Source organism: Leucoraja erinacea, chromosome 6, assembly GCF_028641065.1.
Source record: "Leucoraja erinacea ecotype New England chromosome 6, Leri_hhj_1, whole genome shotgun sequence".
Lineage (NCBI taxonomy): Eukaryota > Metazoa > Chordata > Chondrichthyes > Rajiformes > Rajidae > Leucoraja > Leucoraja erinaceus.
The window spans coordinates 45091575-45108834 of record NC_073382.1 but is presented as its reverse complement, the minus strand read 5'-3'; the positions used below and the strand labels follow the sequence as shown (position 1 = coordinate 45108834).

Below are 17260 nucleotides of genomic sequence, written 5' to 3'. Positions count from 1 at the left end.
CACGGAGAGGGCAGAATTGGATTTGCCTGAAGCATCATTTATTATTGGAAATGGTCACCCTGCAGAAGTAAAGCAGGTAGACTATTCCCACCTCCTCGGGCTTCACAATTCGTGACTCTTCAATCCTTTTGTCTCGCTCCTTTTTTTTCATCTCTAGCCTTTGTCCAACCATCTGCCTTTCACCAACCCTCCCTCGCCCGTGTTCACCTATCACCTGCCGCACTTTGTCCTGCCTCTCCTCTATTCCAGCTTTCTCTCACCCTCCTCCCCATACAGTCAGGCACCTATTCATCATCTCCAAAGTTTAGTTTATTGCAGTTGTGCGGAGGTACAGTGACAAGTTTTTTATTGCGTGCTAACCTGTCAGCAGAAAGACTATACATGATTACAATCGTGCTGTCCACTGTGTCCAGGTGCAGGATAAAGGGAATAACGTTTAGTGCAAGATAAAGACTGATTAACGATAGTGCAAGGGTCTTTAATGAAGTAGATAGTAGCTCAGGACTGCTCTTTAGTTGTGGATAGGATGGAGATGCCACCTGAAGTGTAGAGTTACCCCAGCACTCCAGGCCTCTGGCGCTGTAAGGCAGCAACTCTCCCGCTGCGCCACCTGCTGCCCATATGCCGGAATATTTGCCATGCACTCCATGTCTGGCACAGCTTGCAGTGTGGGAGGCCACGTTATTTATGTTGTTGTACTGACATTGTTGATTCCTGCAGATCACATCCATCCCTCATCACTTAATTGACAAAACTATAAAACAAGGAAAACGGTATGTGATTCTCTGGTAATCATTATTAACCATATAACAATTACAGCACGGAAACAGGTCATCTCGGCCCTACAAGTCCGTGCCGAACAACTTTTTTTCCCTTAGTCCCACCTGGCTGCACTCATACCATAACCCTTCATTCCCTTCTCATCCATATGCCTATCCAATTTATTTTTAAATGATACCAACAAACCTGCCTCCACCACTTCCACTGGAAGCTCATTCCACAACCGCTACCACTCTCTGAGTAAAGAAGTTCCCCCTCATGTTACCCCTAAACTTCTGTCCCTTAATTCTGAAGTCATGTCCTCTTGTTTGAATCTTCCCTATTCTCAAAGGGAAAAGCTTGTCCACATCAACTTTGTCTATCCCTCTCATCATTTTAAAGACCTCTATCAAGTTCCCCCTTAACCTTCTTCGCTCCAGAGAATAAAAACCTAACTTATTCAACCTATCTCTGTAACTTAGTTGTTGAAACCCAGGCAACATTCTAGTAAATCTCCTCTGTACTCTCTCTATTTTGTTGACATCCTTCCTATAATTGGGCGACCAGAATTGTACACCATACTTCAGATTTGGTCTCACCAATGCCTTGTACAATTTTAACATTACATCCCAGCTTCTATACTCAATGCTCTGATTTATAAAGGCTAGCATACCAAAAGCTTTCTTTACCACCCTATCTATATGAGATTCCACCTTCAAGGAACTATGCACGGTTATACCCAGATCCCTCGGTTCAACTGTATTCTTCAATTCCCTACCATTTACCATGTACGTCCTATTTTGATTTGTCCTGCCAAGGTGTAGCACCTCACATTTATCAGCATTAAACTCCATCTGCCATCTTTCAGCCCATTTTTCCAATTGATGTTTCATCGTTCGATTCCAATGGGTTTTCTATTCATTTATTTATGGGATGTGGGTGTGATGGTCAGGGCAGCTTTTATTACCCTTGTTTTCTATTACTGCTTGGCCACTAATGAGCAGTCCATGGGATAAGGTACGACCCCCCCCCCCCCCCCCCCCCCCCCCCCCCCCCCCCCCCATGATATTAGGGACAAAGTTTCAATACATTGTTTAGTTTAGAGACACAGCACATTGGGTCCACACCAGCCATCGATCACCTGTTCACTGTAGTTCTATGCAATCCCACTTTCTCATCCATTCCCTACAAACTAAAAACACATTTACAGAAACCAATTAACCTCCAAACCAGCACGTCTTTGGGACGTGGGAGGAAACTGGAACTTCTGGAGGGAACCCATGTGGTACCAGGGAGAACTCCATATAGACAGTACCCAAGATCAGGATGGAGCCCGGGTCTTTGGTGCTGTGGGGCAACGGCTCTCCCCACTACGCCACTGTGTGCCATCCCCTTGATCTTCCAAAATTCACCCAGCTAACCTGTGATTCATTGGATGGTACTAAATGCACCACGACTTGATAAGGTTTAGGTTTATTATTGGTTATGTAAAGTGAAAGAATAAAAATAAGAGACAGATGTGAAGTTATTCTGGAACCAAATGTTAGGGAAATGGTAGAATCCATCAATAAAAATGTAATGGAGAAGTTGGAGATTCAAGATGCAATTACGTGGCAAAGATAGATTTATGAAAGAGAATAATAAACAATGCAGCAGATATTGGAAATAACAATCTCACAGCTTTCTCCACACATACTCCAAAGGCTGAATATTTACCGCATTTTCTATTTTAATTTATGGAAGTGAAATGTGTTTGGCAAATCCTCTAGTTTATTTAATCTGTATTTAATGGGATTGATGAAGAGCAACTAGTGATTGATGTTTTCACAAAGGGTTTAAGACACGCTATGTTGAGGGTGATATATTAGCATGGATAGAGAGCTGACTAACAACTAGAGGGCAAGGAGCAGATAGAAATAGATTATTATTTCCAGTTGGCAGAATGTAGTAATCTAATTCCACAAGGACCTGTGCTGTATAGAGTCACAGTCACACAGCACGGAAACAGACTCTTTGGCCCAACTGATATAGTCTTTCTACTGACTGGATAGCATGCAACAAAAAATTATTTTCACTGCACCTCGGTACATGTGACAATGAAACAGTACAGCACAGGATAGGGCCCTTTGGCCCACAATATTTGTTAAACTGATCTCATCTGCCTGGATATGATCCATATCCCTCTGTACTGTGCATATCCATGAGCTTGTCTAAAAACCATTAAACGCCACTTTTGTATCTGCCTCTATCACTACCCCTGGCACCATGTTCGAGGCCCCCACCACCCTCCATGTAAAAAACAATTGCCCTGCACATCCCCATTAAACTTTCCCCTTATCACCTTAATGCTGTGCCCTCTGGTGATTGACATTTCCACCCTGGGGAAAAAGGTTCTGACTGTTTACCCTTTTAATCCTCATTGTTTGACAACATTTGGAATTTAACAGCACCACCGACAGCAAAACTCTGCTGTTCATTGTTTCGTGCAGGTTGTGGTTCTAAAGTATATTGAACTAAATGTGTAATGTCCGCATACACTTTCAGTCTACAAAGACCTGATGTCTCCTGTTTTACATTTATTCCATTATGAGTTCCTATTAAGCGTGATAACTTTACAGATTTATAAAGAAAATACTGAAGTAGAACATTTTGTTTTTGAAGACAATCTCCAGAACAAAACAAAGGATTTACGCTTGGTAGAGCAAATGGGACTAACTTGGATGGGGCACCCTAATGGCATGGACGGGTTGTGCTGAAGGGCCTGTTTCCGTGCTGTATGACGTTGTGACTATGATGGAAATTGCCAAGTGACTGCCTACGTAATTACAAGCAAAATATTCCACTACTTCCCACGGCGTCGCAGGGGGAACGTGGAGTAAAACATAGAAAGACATTAGTTTTATTTTGTTATAATGGTACATTAGGCATGTACTAATGAGTGATTATTTAATGCAGCATTCCAAGGCTCCAAAGATTACTCAGCTGCTACGACCCAAGTGAGGCCATCTTCCTCGGAGAGCGCTATGGATATGGACTGAGCACTGGTGGATACAGCTATATCACAGGAGGTGGAGGGTGAGTAGGCAAGGTCTGTGTGCACCCATTCACATGGATCTACAGGAGGGCTCCCGCACAAAAAACAATGACAACTCCCCCGCCACCCTTCTCACTCGCTCTCTCCCCCTCCGACCTCTCCCCATCACCAATTCCATAAGTTTTAGGAGCAGAATTAGGCCATTAGGCCCATCAAGTCTACTCTGTAATTCAATCCTGGCTGATCTGTCTCTCCCTCTCAAGCCCATTCTCCTGCCTTCTCCTCATAACCGTACTAATCAAGAATCTGTCAATCTCCACTTTAAAAATATTAATTGGTCCAAAGCAGTCTGTGGCAATGAATTCCACAGATTGGCCAAGGGCAGTACAGTGGATCAGCGGTAAAGTTGCTGCCTTACAGGGCCAGAGACCTGGATTCAATCCAGACTATGGGTGCGTGCCTGTAAGGAATTTGTACATTCTTCCTGTGACCACATGGGAAATCTCCAGTTTCCTCCCACACTCCAAACACCGACAGGTTTCTAAGCTAATTGGCTTGTTATAATTGTAAATTGTCCTTAGTGTGTGTAGGATAGTGTAAGTATGCGGGGATCGCTGGCTGGTGCGTACTTGGTAGAACGAAGGGCTTGTTTTCGGGTTGTATCTCTAAACTCGAAACCACCCTCTGGCGGAAGAAATTCCTCCTCAACTCCATTTTAAAGGTACGTCCTTTTATTCTGAGACTGTGCCCGCTGGTCCGAGACTCTCCCACTAGTGGAATCATCCTCTCCACATTCACTCTATCCAGGCCTTTCACTATTCCCCTCTTTTTCAGTGCCTCCCTCAGCATCCCCTCTGATTTTTACTGTTTCTTACCACCAGCCCTATCAAGAACTCCCTTCCAGCTCTGTGGCAGAATTTGCACGTCCCAAATATGCCTCATGCACCACTTAGCATCAGAGTCCTACAGCTGACCAAGATACCCCATCTACGTTAGTCCCACCTGCCTGCATTTGGCCCATATCCCTCCAAACCTTTGCTATCCATGTACCTGTCCAAATGTCTTTTAAATGTTGTGATATTACCTGCCTCAACTACTGAAGAAGAGTTTTGATCCGAAGCGTCACCTATCAACCTGAAGAAGGCTCGGGACCTGAAAAGTCGCCTATCCATGTTCTCCAGAGATGCAGCCCGACCCGCTGAGTTACTCCAGCACTTTTTGTTGTCCCATCTAAGCCAGTCCCATCTGCCCACGTTTGGCCCATATTTATGTAAACCTTTCCTGTCCATGTGCCTGTCCAAATATCTTTTAGATGCTACGAGAGTACCTCTATCAGTAATTCCATAAAATGGCAACAATCCTACATCTCTCCAGAATTGGAAGCAAGCCATCCTCAACCCTGAAGTAAAGCAAACATGATTGACCCTTGTTCGTCGAGCTGTATGTGACCTTGACAGCATTTATTTTTCTATATGTAGACAGGATTAAAACATTAATACACTTTTTCGTTCAGAGAATGGTGGGTGTATGGAACAAGCTGCCAGAGGAGGTAGTTGAGGCAGGTACAATAACTACATTTAAAAGCCATTTGGGCAGGTATATGGATAAGAACGTTTTGGAGGGATATGGGCCAAATGCAGGCAGATGGGACTAGTGGCATCTTGGTTGGCATGGACGAGCTGGGCCGGTGGAGCCTATTTCCGTGCTGTATGACAAAGATCCAGAGCAGTTTTATTTCAACATAATCAATGGTCAGGGAGCTTAAGGCACCAAGGATAGGGATGTAAACACATCACTGCAGAAAATAAGGTTGTTCGCGTAACCACCATACTAGGATTCATATTCCAATTACTCTGAATAGACACAATCAGGGTAATCTGATCACAGAGTAAACTAAAAATAATGTGAGGACATTTAACGTTGGAAATTGGGTGCAGAGATGAAATAGCGTGCAAAATAAATTAACTGAAGATCAAAAGCTAAATACTCAATTATTTAGTCATCCTTAAACATTGATAAGTTTGGTCAATTTGAGATTTAATTAACGATAAAATAAAATGCAATTAATAACAAAAATGATAGGCAGTTCAATGCGTCAATGGTTCTTTATTGTCACTCTATGATACAGAGAGCACTGAAAAATTGTGTTGCACAACCCACAAATGCATAGTTGCCATATTTTGCCGACGTTTACGAAGAAAAAGTCCCAGGTCCGGTCCACATACGATACGATAGAACTTTATTTATCCCAGGAGGGAAATTGATCTGCCAACAGTAAAAAAAAATAACAAAATATATGAAACATGAAATTAAAGTGAGGAGTGGAAAGGATTGGGGATATGCAAAGATTGGGGAGGGGTGAAGGGAAGGGAGTCAGCTTTAGTCTACCCCATGACAGAAGGGGGAGGAGTTGTACAGTTTGATAGCCACAGGGAAGAAGGATCTACTGCAGCGTTCTGTCCTGCATCTTGGTGGAACCAGTCTGTAGCTGAATGTACTCCTCAGATTGACCAGTGTGTCATGGAGGGGGTGAGCTGTATTGTCCAGGATGCTCCGCAGTTTGAGGAGCATCTTCCCCTCCAAGACCACCTCCCATGATTCCAACTCTGCCCCCAGGACGGAGCCAGCCTTCCAGATAAGTTTGTTGATCCTATTGGCGACCACCAGCGAAGAAGATGGAACTGGCTACCATCCATTTGTAGAACATCTGCAGCATCTCACTGCAGACGTTGAATGAGCGGAGCCTTCTCAAGGAGGAGAGCTGGCTCTGTCCCTTCTTGTACAGGGCCTCACCATTCCTAGACCAGTCCAGTTTACTGTCCAGGTGCACGACAAGGTATTTGTACTCCCTAGTAAACTGCACATCCACACCCTTGATGGAGACAGGGGACAGGGGTGTTCCTCTCCTCCTAAAGTCCACCACTAACTCCTTAGTCTTGTCGGTGTTAAGCAGCGGGTGATTCAACCCACACCACTCAACAAAGTTGTCACTACACCTCTGCATTCAGCTTCCCTCCCTTCACTGATGCAGCCCACAATTGCAGAGTCGTCTGAAGACTTCAGCAGGTGGAAATACTGGAGCGCCCCTGATCCAGGTAAGCCCCAGGCTGCTGCAGCCCGCGATCCATCGTCCCTCTCCATAACGGTAGGGTTGGGAGAGAGGGGGAAGGTGAGATTTAACAGCAACCCGAGGGGCCACTTTTTAACTCGGAGCGAGGTGAGTATATTTGGACAAGCTGTCAGAGGAGGTAGTTGCGGCAGGTACAATAACAGCATTTAAAAGGCATTTGGATAGGTACATGAATAAGAAAGGTTTAGAGGGATATGGGCCAAACATGGGTAAGTGGGACAGGTGTAGATGGGGCATGTTGGTCGGCATGAGCAAGATGGGCCGAAGAGCTGGTTTCCACGCTGTATGACTATGACTCAACTCAAAAGATCTGGCACTAATTTTCAGACTTTAGTACTCAGTCCCTGTACTCCACAAAAGTCATTTATTTCTATTCACCCCCTGGAAGCTTCAATTAAATCACAAACTAACCTACATTTAGCGAATATAAAGTTCTCCTAAGTTCATATGTTATAGGAGCAGAACTAGGCCATTCGGCCCATCGTGTCTACTCCACCATTCAATCATGGCTGTTCTCACTTCCCCTTTCATACCCATTCTCCTGCCTACCCCAATAACCACTGACACCCTTACTAATGAAGTATCTGTCAATTTCCACCTTAAAATACCTAAAGACTTGTCCCCCACCGCCGTCTGTGGCAATGAATTCCACAGATTCACCACATTCTGACTAGAGAAATTCCTCCTCATCTCCTGTCTAAAGGTATGGCCTTTTGTTCTGAGGTTGTGCCCTCTGGTTCTCGACTCTCCCACCAGTGGAAACAACCTTGCATTCATCTTTTTGGGAGCCTGCTATCATTCTGAATCACTCACAAGGCCCCATGTGCATTCAGTAGGATCCGGAAGCATTTTGTTTGCACTAACGTATCATTTTGCTGTTCTCAGTTCCACCTTGATTTCCTTTTCTTCTTGTATAGAATTGTCTTCAGCAGAGAAGCAGTAAAGCGATTACTACACAGTGGGTGCAGCTGCTACAGTAACGATGCTCCCGATGACATGGTTCTGGGAATGTGCTTCAGTGGCCTTGGAATCCCCGTCACCCACAGCCCGCTTTTCCATCAGGTAATTATTTCTTGAGGTTCTCGTTTCTGATTGATTGAAAGATGGATTAATAACTGTACAACTAGCAGCACAATGACGCAGAGGCTCAATCCTGATTGTGGGCGCTGTCTGTAAGCAGTTTGGACAATCACCCCGTATGGATTTTCTCCGGGTTCTCCAGTTTCCTCCCACACTCCAAAGATGTGCAGGTTTGTAGGTTAATTGGCTTCGGTAAAATTGTAAATTATCCCCAGTGTGTAGGATAGTGAAAGGAGTGATAGCTGGTCGGCGTGCGCTGAAGGGCCTTTTTCTACCTGGATAAAAATCAAGGTACCTAAACTAGCACGAAAACCATTGACAATCCATAGAACTATAGACTTTAGAGATACCTTCAGATTCAGATTCAGATTCAGATTCAATTTTAATTGTCATTGTCAGTGTACAGTACAGAGACAACGAAATGCATTTAGCATCTCCTTGAAGAGCGACATAGCAAACGATTTTGAATTAAAAAAATAAATAATAAGTGTCCGTGGGGGGGGGGTGATTGGCAGTCACCGAGGTACGTTGTTTAGTAGAGTGACAGCGGCCGGAAAGAAGCTGTTCCTCGACCTGCTGGTTCGGCAACGGAGAGACCTGTAGCGCCTCCCGGATGGTAGGAGGGTAAACAGTCCATGGTTGGGGTGAGAGCAGTCCTTGGCGATGCTGAGCGCCCTCCGCAGACAGCGCTTGCTTTGGACAGACTCAATGGAGGGGAGCGTGGAACCGGTGATGCGTTGGGCAATTTTCACCACCCTCTGCAATGCCTTCCGGTCGGAGACAGAGCAGTTGCCATACCATACTGTGATGCAGTTGGTAAGGATGCTCTCGATGGTGCAGCGGTAGAAGTTCACCAGGATCTGAGGAGACAGATGGACCTTCTTCAGTCTTCTCAGGAAGAAGAGACGCTGATGAGCCTTCTTGATCAGAGTAGAGGTATTGTGGGTCCAAGAGAGGTCATCGGAGATGTTGACTCCCAGGAACCTGAAGCTAGAAACACGTTCCACCTCCGTCCCGTTAATGTGGATGGGGGTGTGCGTGCCGCCTCTGGACTTCCTGAAGTCTACAATGAGCTCCTTGGTCTTCTTGGAGTTAAGGGCCAGGTTGTTGTCAGCGCACCATGCTGCTAAGTGCTGGACCTCCTCCCTGTAGGCCAGCTCATCGTTGTTGCTGATGAGGCCAATCACCGTTGTATCATCTGCATACTTGATGATGGTGTTAGTACCATGTACAGGTGTGCAGTCATAGGTGAAGAGGGAGTAGAGGAGGGGGCTCAGCACACAGCCCTGAGGGACGCCGGTGTTCAGGGTGAGGGTTGAAGAGGTGTGCTTGTCTAACCTCACAGACTGGGGTCTGTTGGTTAGAAAGTCCAGAATCCAGTTGCAGAGGGAGGGGTCGATGCCCAGGTTACCGAGATATACCTTGCGGCATATTGGCACCATGCTACCCCAAGTTCATAGCTCATGTTTTTAGTTTTAGAGACACTGCATTAGATAAAAGGCCCTTCAGCCCACAGAATTCGTGCTAGTGATTTACCACCCATTCACACTAGTTCGATGTTATTGTAGTGCGTGGGTCTCAAAAGGAAGCACGAAGTCCAGTGTTTTGAGAGGCACCTTTTATTATGTTCCTCCCGGTTGTAGGGAAGACCAAACAAGAGAAAGATGGCACCCAAACCCCTGCCTTTAAACCCTCTGGCTAAGGGCCGCCTCCGGACTGAACCACTCCCGTGCCGAGGGGTTCAACAGTATGATGGCACGACCCTTGGGAGCCGCCACATTATCCTATTATCCACTCCGTATACACTAGGAGCAATTTACAGAGACTCTGTGTGAGGAATGACAGATTTCTGCAAGTTGATTTGGCAAAAAGGTGACCAGAAACCCAAGAACAAAACATTCCTTGATTTTTATTCGATTGAAAGATATAGCATGGCAACAGACCCTTCAGCCCACCGAGTCCATGCTGACCATCGATCACCTGTTCTATGTTTTCAGTTGGGTTCTTGGCATTAAACCACGATCACCCATTCACTTTGGTTCTATGTTATCCCACTTTCTCACTCCCTACACAGTGAGAGCAATTTACAGAGGCCAAATAACCTACAAAGCAGCACATCTTTGTAATGTGGGCGGAAACTGGAGCACCCGGTGGAAACCCACACTGTCACAGGGAAAATGTGCAAACCACACGGACAGCATCCGAGGTCCTGATCAAACCCGTGAGAGGCAGTAGTTCTACCCGCTGTGCCACCGTACTGCCCTCAACGTTTCAAAATAACTCATTCACTAGACAGTGCTATAATTGTATTTTTAACGGTAAGAACACAACTGAAAACAGATTAAAAAAGAAACAAAACCAAACCACCTAAGTTGTACAAGGTCAATTTGGATGTAAAAATAGGTTGTCACTATCTTGAATTAAGGTAATTTGTCACAAAATCAAAATCAAAATGAGTTTGCACAGCCTGCTTTTCCATCCATTCTGTCCTTGAAATGTTAAAGTGATTTTTCTCATCTTGGTTACAAACAAGCTTCTACTATTTATATTCTCCCAAATCCCCAGCCATAAACCTTTCATTTACACAAAATACGCCGCCATCTTATTTGCAAATAATTAACCAAAGAGTTTAGTTTATACCAGACATTTTTTCTCATAAAAACAATCCTTTAAGGTGGCACAGTAGGGCAACGGGTAGAGCTACTGCTTCACAGTGGCATAGGCCTGGGTTCGTTCCTGACCTCGGGTGCAGTCTGTGGGTGGAGTTTGCACGTTCTCCCTGTGATCGCGTGAGTTTCCTCCGGGCGCTCCAGTTTCCTCCTATATCCCAAAGACATGTGGGTTTGTAGCTTAATTGGCCTCTGCAAATTGCCCCTAGTGTGTAGGGAGCAGATGCTAAAGTGGGATAACATAGAACTAGTGTGAACAGGTGATCCATGGTCAGTATGGACTCGGTTCGCTGAAAGATCTGTTTCCAAAGATCTTTCAATCAATCAAACAAATCTTGTTTTCTTTTTTCAATGCTATTTCGATGCTCTATCTTTTAGTTCATTCAATCAAAGAACTTTCAAGTGTCATACAATGTTAATGGTTTACCTGGAAATTTGCTGTGGGTTTAGAAACAAAATTCCTATGGTTGCCCTTTTCAAGAGGAAATCATTTGATTGTTTAAATAATACTGCATGCACGACACACTGTTATACTTGTTCCACAATTTTACCACTCATTTATCGGAAAAGGTTACCTACATTTTTTCCGCAAATTTATACTTGTAATACTCGACATTAAAAAATAATCTGGATTTGAAACGCTTAAACATCTGTACAGATCTTAGACTTTGAGTTCCATCAACTGTACAATTTAATATATTTGAAGTCATCAATGTAGACAGTGTATTTTTTTCTGTGGTATATTGACCATATAAAACATTTCAAAAGTATAATAATTAGAACCAATTTCAATGTAGTTGTGAATTGCTGCTGCGATGTCAAATTAAGGAATGTTTATGCAGGAAATAAAATATGAATCGAATATGTTGAAGGATCCATAGGGTGGCACGGCTGCTGCTTCAGAGCTCCGGAGACCCGGGTTTGATCCTGACCTTGGGTGTTGTTTGTATGTGGAGTTTGCATGTTCTCCCCGCGACCGCATGGATTTGCTTTGGTTTCCGGCACTGTTTCCATGCACTATCTCTTAAAATAAAAAATGTTTCTTTAAGGTTAGTGTCCATTGGAAAATCTTAAACCTGTAGCTTCAAATGCTGCAATTTGGGATATCTGGCAAAATTCTCATGACAGAAAGAAATAGAATAATACATAGCATCACGCTCAGGGTGTAACTTCTAACATAGAACAGTACAGCACAAGAACAGGCCCTCCAGCCCACAATGTCTGTGCTGTACATAATGCCAAGGCCATCCCTAATCTACCTGGACATAATCCATATCTCTCCATTACCTGCATATCCATGTACCCATCCAAAAGTCTCTTAAATGCCAGTAATCTTTTCTATTGCTTTCCAGGCACGACCAATGGACTATTCGAAAGACTACCTTAAACATCAAGTTCCAATTTCATTCCATAAACACTGGAATATTGATCCAGTTGAAATCTATTCCACTTGGTTGGCAAATGAAGATGGCTTCAAATTACACCAAAAAACACAGAGAACTAAGAAGGAAAGGGAAGATTTATAAATAGTTCCCTTAATCTTAACTAAGTCTTTGTATGTAAGATGCATTCTGATTATGAAGACAGCCTCAAAAGGCGTACTTTATTAATTTTTCATTATTCTTTTATATTGCAAAGTTAAATATATTTGTTATTTCCTTGGTCACTCTTTAAATTTTTGAAAAGTTTTGTGCAATCTATGCTTTTCTAAAAATGTTGAAAAAGTTTGTCTAGTTTTGTAAAAATAAAATCCAGTCTATATATAATTAACATTTTGTAATGCAGAATTCAAATCCTTGCTCTGAATGGAGTTATATTGGGGCTAACTTTTACTCCATTCCCTTTGGCGAGATTAGTTGCCAGTCTATTATACACTGCGTGATTCTATTTCTTCAAGAACAATGGACATTAGAATTGGTAGTACAGGTCCCACCCTGATTTTCCAGCAACTGATGGTCCGGCACCTCCTTTAATCCAGACAAAATTAAGAGAGCGTGCTTGAAATCACCCTGAAATAGTGGTGCGTAGCCCGGGTGAGGTGGCTGATCTCTAACTTATTGGAAGTTCTGCGGCTGATCGTCGGGTTCCATTTGCCACCTATGGATGGGGCTCTGGAACAGTGGCCCGGCTGGAGCTAGCAAATCCGTTCCCATAGCCGACCTCCGAGGCTGACTTTGCGGGCCGGCATCGGCCTCCCGACGGCCTAGGCGCACTGTTCCGTTATCGATGGACTCCTCTCGGAGGCCGAGACCCCTGATGGTCTGGCAAAACGGATAATCCAGAAAGGCTCTGGAACCAAGGGTGCCGGAAAATCGGCGGTGGACCTGTAACGCCTGTTCTTGCTGTTATCACAGTGGACGGATGCTGCACGGATTGTAAGCACGTCATATATTTAGGACTCTCAAGTTTACATAGAACAGAAAAGTGGGGGGATGAGAGTGGGATGGAAAGAACAAAAGACGATTGGGAGAGTTTGAATCGCACATAGAAGTGCAGAAAGTGCTGGAGTAACTCAGCAGGTCAGACAGCATCTCTGCAGAACATGGATAGGTGTCTAAATGCCAGTCTGAATGTCTCTTAAAGTCTCTTAAATGCCACCTGATATATATCTGATTCCACCACCTCCAGTGACAGGGAATTCCATATATCAAGATTCAAGAGTGTTTAGGAAGGAACTGCAGATGCCGGTTTAAATCGAAGGTAGACACAAAATGCTGGAGTAACTTCAGTGGGACAAGCAGCATCTCCGGAGAGAAAGAATGGGTGACGTTTCAGGTCGAGACCCTTCTTCAGACTGAAGAGAGTTCAAGCGTGTTTAATTGTCTTAAGGATCAGCAATGGAACACTGAAATTCTTACTCTACGGGCTCATTAACACAATGATGTACAAATAACTATACAATAATCAATAATGCAAAGCACCGGAAAAGGTGTCCCCGAGACACACCACTAGTCACAGGCCTCCAGTCTGAGAAACAACCTTCCACCATCACCCTCTGCTATCTTCCATGAAGCCAATTCAGTCGACTAGCTCTCCCTGAATCCCATGCGATTTAACCTTCCAGAGCAGCATACCATACGGAACCTTGTCAAAGGCATTGCTGACCCCATTGAGACGGTGTCTACGGCCTTGCCCTCATCAACCATCTTGGTTAGTTCCCAAAAAACTCGTTCAAATGTGTAACACGCAATTCTCCACGTACAAAACATGCTGACTATTCATAATCACCCTCTTTCTATCCACATGCATTTATCTCATCCCTCATATTCCTCTCCACTAACGTACCTACAACAGATATTGGGCTCACTGGTCGATAGTCCCAAGGCTTTTCCTTGCAGCCCTTCTTAAACAATATTGGCCACTCTCCAGTCTTCCAGCGCCTCACCTGTGCCTAATGATCATTCATATATATCTCAGCCAGGGCTCCTGCAATTCCTGAAGAAGGGTCCGAACATGAAACGTTACCTGTTTGTTTTCTCCAGAGATGTTGCCTGGCCCGCTGAGTTCCTCCAGACTTTTGCGTCTATCTTCCGTGTAAATTAGCATCTGCAGTTTCTCCCTACACGCCTCGGCTTCCCACAGCATCCTCCTATATATCTGGTCAAGCCCAAAGGTATATCTTTGATTATTTTGGACAAGCTCATTCCTCAAGCAAATGTCTAGTCAGTCTTGTTGCTTTGCTAAGGTGTGATTAATATTTTGATTACTTAAATTTGTGTCTGTTAATCGACTCCCAGAACAAATAAGCTGTCGATGGCTAAGTCAGCATCCCAATGAAAGCAATTTCCATAGTAATTGAATTTCATGTTGCAATCTTTGACAATTTCAACAATTTCCGAGTAAACCAGGCACATTGCATTTGCAACAATATATTTGGTATAATTGATACCTGTATTAAAAAGCAAATTCTTAAATTTTGATATGGGTGGCACGGTGGCACAGCTGGTAGAGCCACTGCCTTGCAGCACCAGAGATCCGGGTTCGATCCTGACCTCGTGTGCTGTCTGTGGAGTTTGTACATTCTCCCTGTGACCGTGTGGGTTTCCACTGGGTGCTCTGGTTTCCTCACATGTCCCAAAGACATATGGGTTTGTAGGCTAATTAGCCTCTGTAAATTGCCCCTAGTGTGTAGGGAGTGGATGACAAAGTGGAAAAACGTAGAACTAGTGGATGGTCAGTATGAACTCAGTGAGTCGAAGGGCCTGTTTCCATGCTGTATCTCAAACTAAACTAAACCCTGTGTTATAACAGACTGCAAATGTTTGATTTTTTAACAAATTGCAAAGTGCTGGAGAAACTCAGCGGGTCAGGCTACATCTGTGGAGGGAATGGACAGACGACATCTCAGATTGGGACCCTTCTTCAGTGGAGTAGAGGTACGATGGCTGGTAGAAAGGGGAGGGGCACATGCAAATAGCAGGTGATAGGTCAATCCAGATAAAGAGGGGTTGATTGACATGTATTTGAGGGGGAGGGGGAGTAGAATGATGGTGAACAAGGCTGGAGGTGATCACTGGAGAAGACACTGGTGAATCTCTGGAACTCTGCCACAGAGGGTAGTTGAGGCCAGTTCATTGGCTATATTTAAGAGGGAGTTAGATGTGGCCCTTGTGGCTAGGGATCAGGGGGTATGGAGAGAAGGCAGGTACGGGATACTGAGTTGGATGATCAGCCATGATCATATTGACTGGCGGTGCAGGCTCAAAGGGCCGAATGGCCTACTCCTGCACCTATTTTCTATGTATCTATGTAAAAGAGCACATGTGTTAAGGTAAGGAGCGAAATGTAGAGCTGGAGGGAAGGTTCGTAGGGAGAAGGAAACAGAGGGTATGGCCGGTTGAAAAGTGGGAAACCCCGAGATGAGAGGGTGGATGATGATAAGATGGATGAGGGGATAGGAACTGGGATGATGGGGGAAGGGACTGCGCAAAGAAAGGTATGTGGGGAGGGGAAGAAAGTTACTGTAAGTAGATGGGAAGAAGGGTCGGGGTGGCGTTACCTAAAATTGGAGAATTCAATGTTGATACCATTGCGTTACCATACCATATTCCACTATCCAAGAGGAAAATGAGGTGCTGTTCCTCCAGTTTGCATGTGGCTTCACTCTGGCAATGGAGGAACCCAGGACAGAAAGGTCAGTGGGAATGGGAAGGAGAATTGAAATAGATATGCAGGGATTTGAAGTTTATGGATTATGAGCAGACAGATAAGAGCAGGTCCTGACCTCATGTTCGGCACGGACATTGTGCTGCACTGTTCCGTGCTAATTACTAGGTTCATTATGTGGGGAATCAAACATTTTAGAAGAGATTCAGCAGGTCGCGGTACTTTACATGAGGAAGGATAAGGTTAACTAGCAATTCTTAATTTTACATTTAAACATAGCAGTAAAAGTAATGAGCTGACACAATGAAGCTCATTGTTGGGGCAGGTCAATTAGCATAATGCAGGAGTAATGTCAAAAATAAAGTGGTATTAACACTTGACTTGCAATAATATATTAGCATTCCAAATCCAATTGCCTGTGTATGAGTAGATAGAAATTATTAAGGTGCTATGGTGCAGCATTCAATATTCCTCAGACATTGCTTCTTAGTCTCATATGTGGAATATGACAATTGGCATAAATCGCACTTGCGTGCAGCATTCAACAACTCAAAGACAAGATTTTGGAGCAAGCCCAAACTCAAAGCAGGTCAACAAAGACTAGAGGGCGCAGCTTTAAGGTGAGAGGGGCAAAGGCATGCGGAGTAGATTTTTACACAGAGGGTGGTGGATCAAGCTGCCAGGGGTGGTGTTGGAGGCAGATACAATAGTGGCATTTGAGGCATGGATATGCAGGGAATGGATGGATATGGGTTATGTGCAGGCCGATAAGTTACATAAACATACAACATAGAACAGTACAGAACAAGAGCAGGCCCTTTGGGCTATAATGTCTGTGACGTCCATGATGCCAAGACCAACAGTCTCTTAAACGCCACTATCGTATCTGCCTCCACCACCACCCTTGGCAACTCTTTCCAGACACTCATGGCATTCTGTTTAAAAAAACGTGCCCCGCACATCTCCTTTAAACGTCATCCTTCTCGTTGTAAAGCTATGCCCTCTAGTCTTTGATATTTCCATCCTCGGAAAAAGGTTCTGACTGTGTACCCTGTCAATGCCCCTCATAATTTGATATACTTCTACAGTGTACGATATTTAATATACTCCTTGCAAACCTCCGATCTTGGTGAACAATAGGACAATCTGTGTAACTTGTGCAACCAATGAGGTTTAAAGATGGAGAATTGAACGGAGGAAAGGTGGAGGAGAGTGAATCACAGTAAGTGAAATCTTCCTGTACAGAGGGCAAGGGAAAGAAAAATTGGAGAATCAATAGAAATTGCTGGAAAATAAATAACCAATTCTAAAGCAGACATTTTACAATCTGTTAGTTATTCGCAACTTGAAGATCTGAAGCTCCCCAACCTATGTAATTTGGATACAGCAGGATCTTGATCATTTTGGGCAGATGGGCTGAGTAATGGTTGATGGAATTTAATATAGAGAAATGTGAGATGGTACATTTTTCGAGCACTATCG

General features: G+C 44.1%; 1 protein-coding gene across 2 annotated transcripts in view; it reads left to right on the top strand.

Annotated features, from left to right (window-relative positions):
• Positions 1 to 12438, top strand: part of b3glcta (beta 3-glucosyltransferase a) — a 100620-nt gene extending 88182 nt beyond the window's left edge. For both annotated transcript variants that reach the window (XM_055636867.1, XM_055636868.1), the window contains exons 13-15: positions 3715 to 3834; positions 7841 to 7985; positions 12025 to 12438. In XM_055636867.1, the coding sequence (XP_055492842.1) occupies positions 3715 to 3834; positions 7841 to 7985; positions 12025 to 12198 (439 nt within the window). In that variant the 3' untranslated portion in view covers positions 12199 to 12438. The remainder of the gene's footprint in view (positions 1 to 3714; positions 3835 to 7840; positions 7986 to 12024) is intronic.
• Positions 12439 to 17260: the final 4822 nt, after the last annotated feature.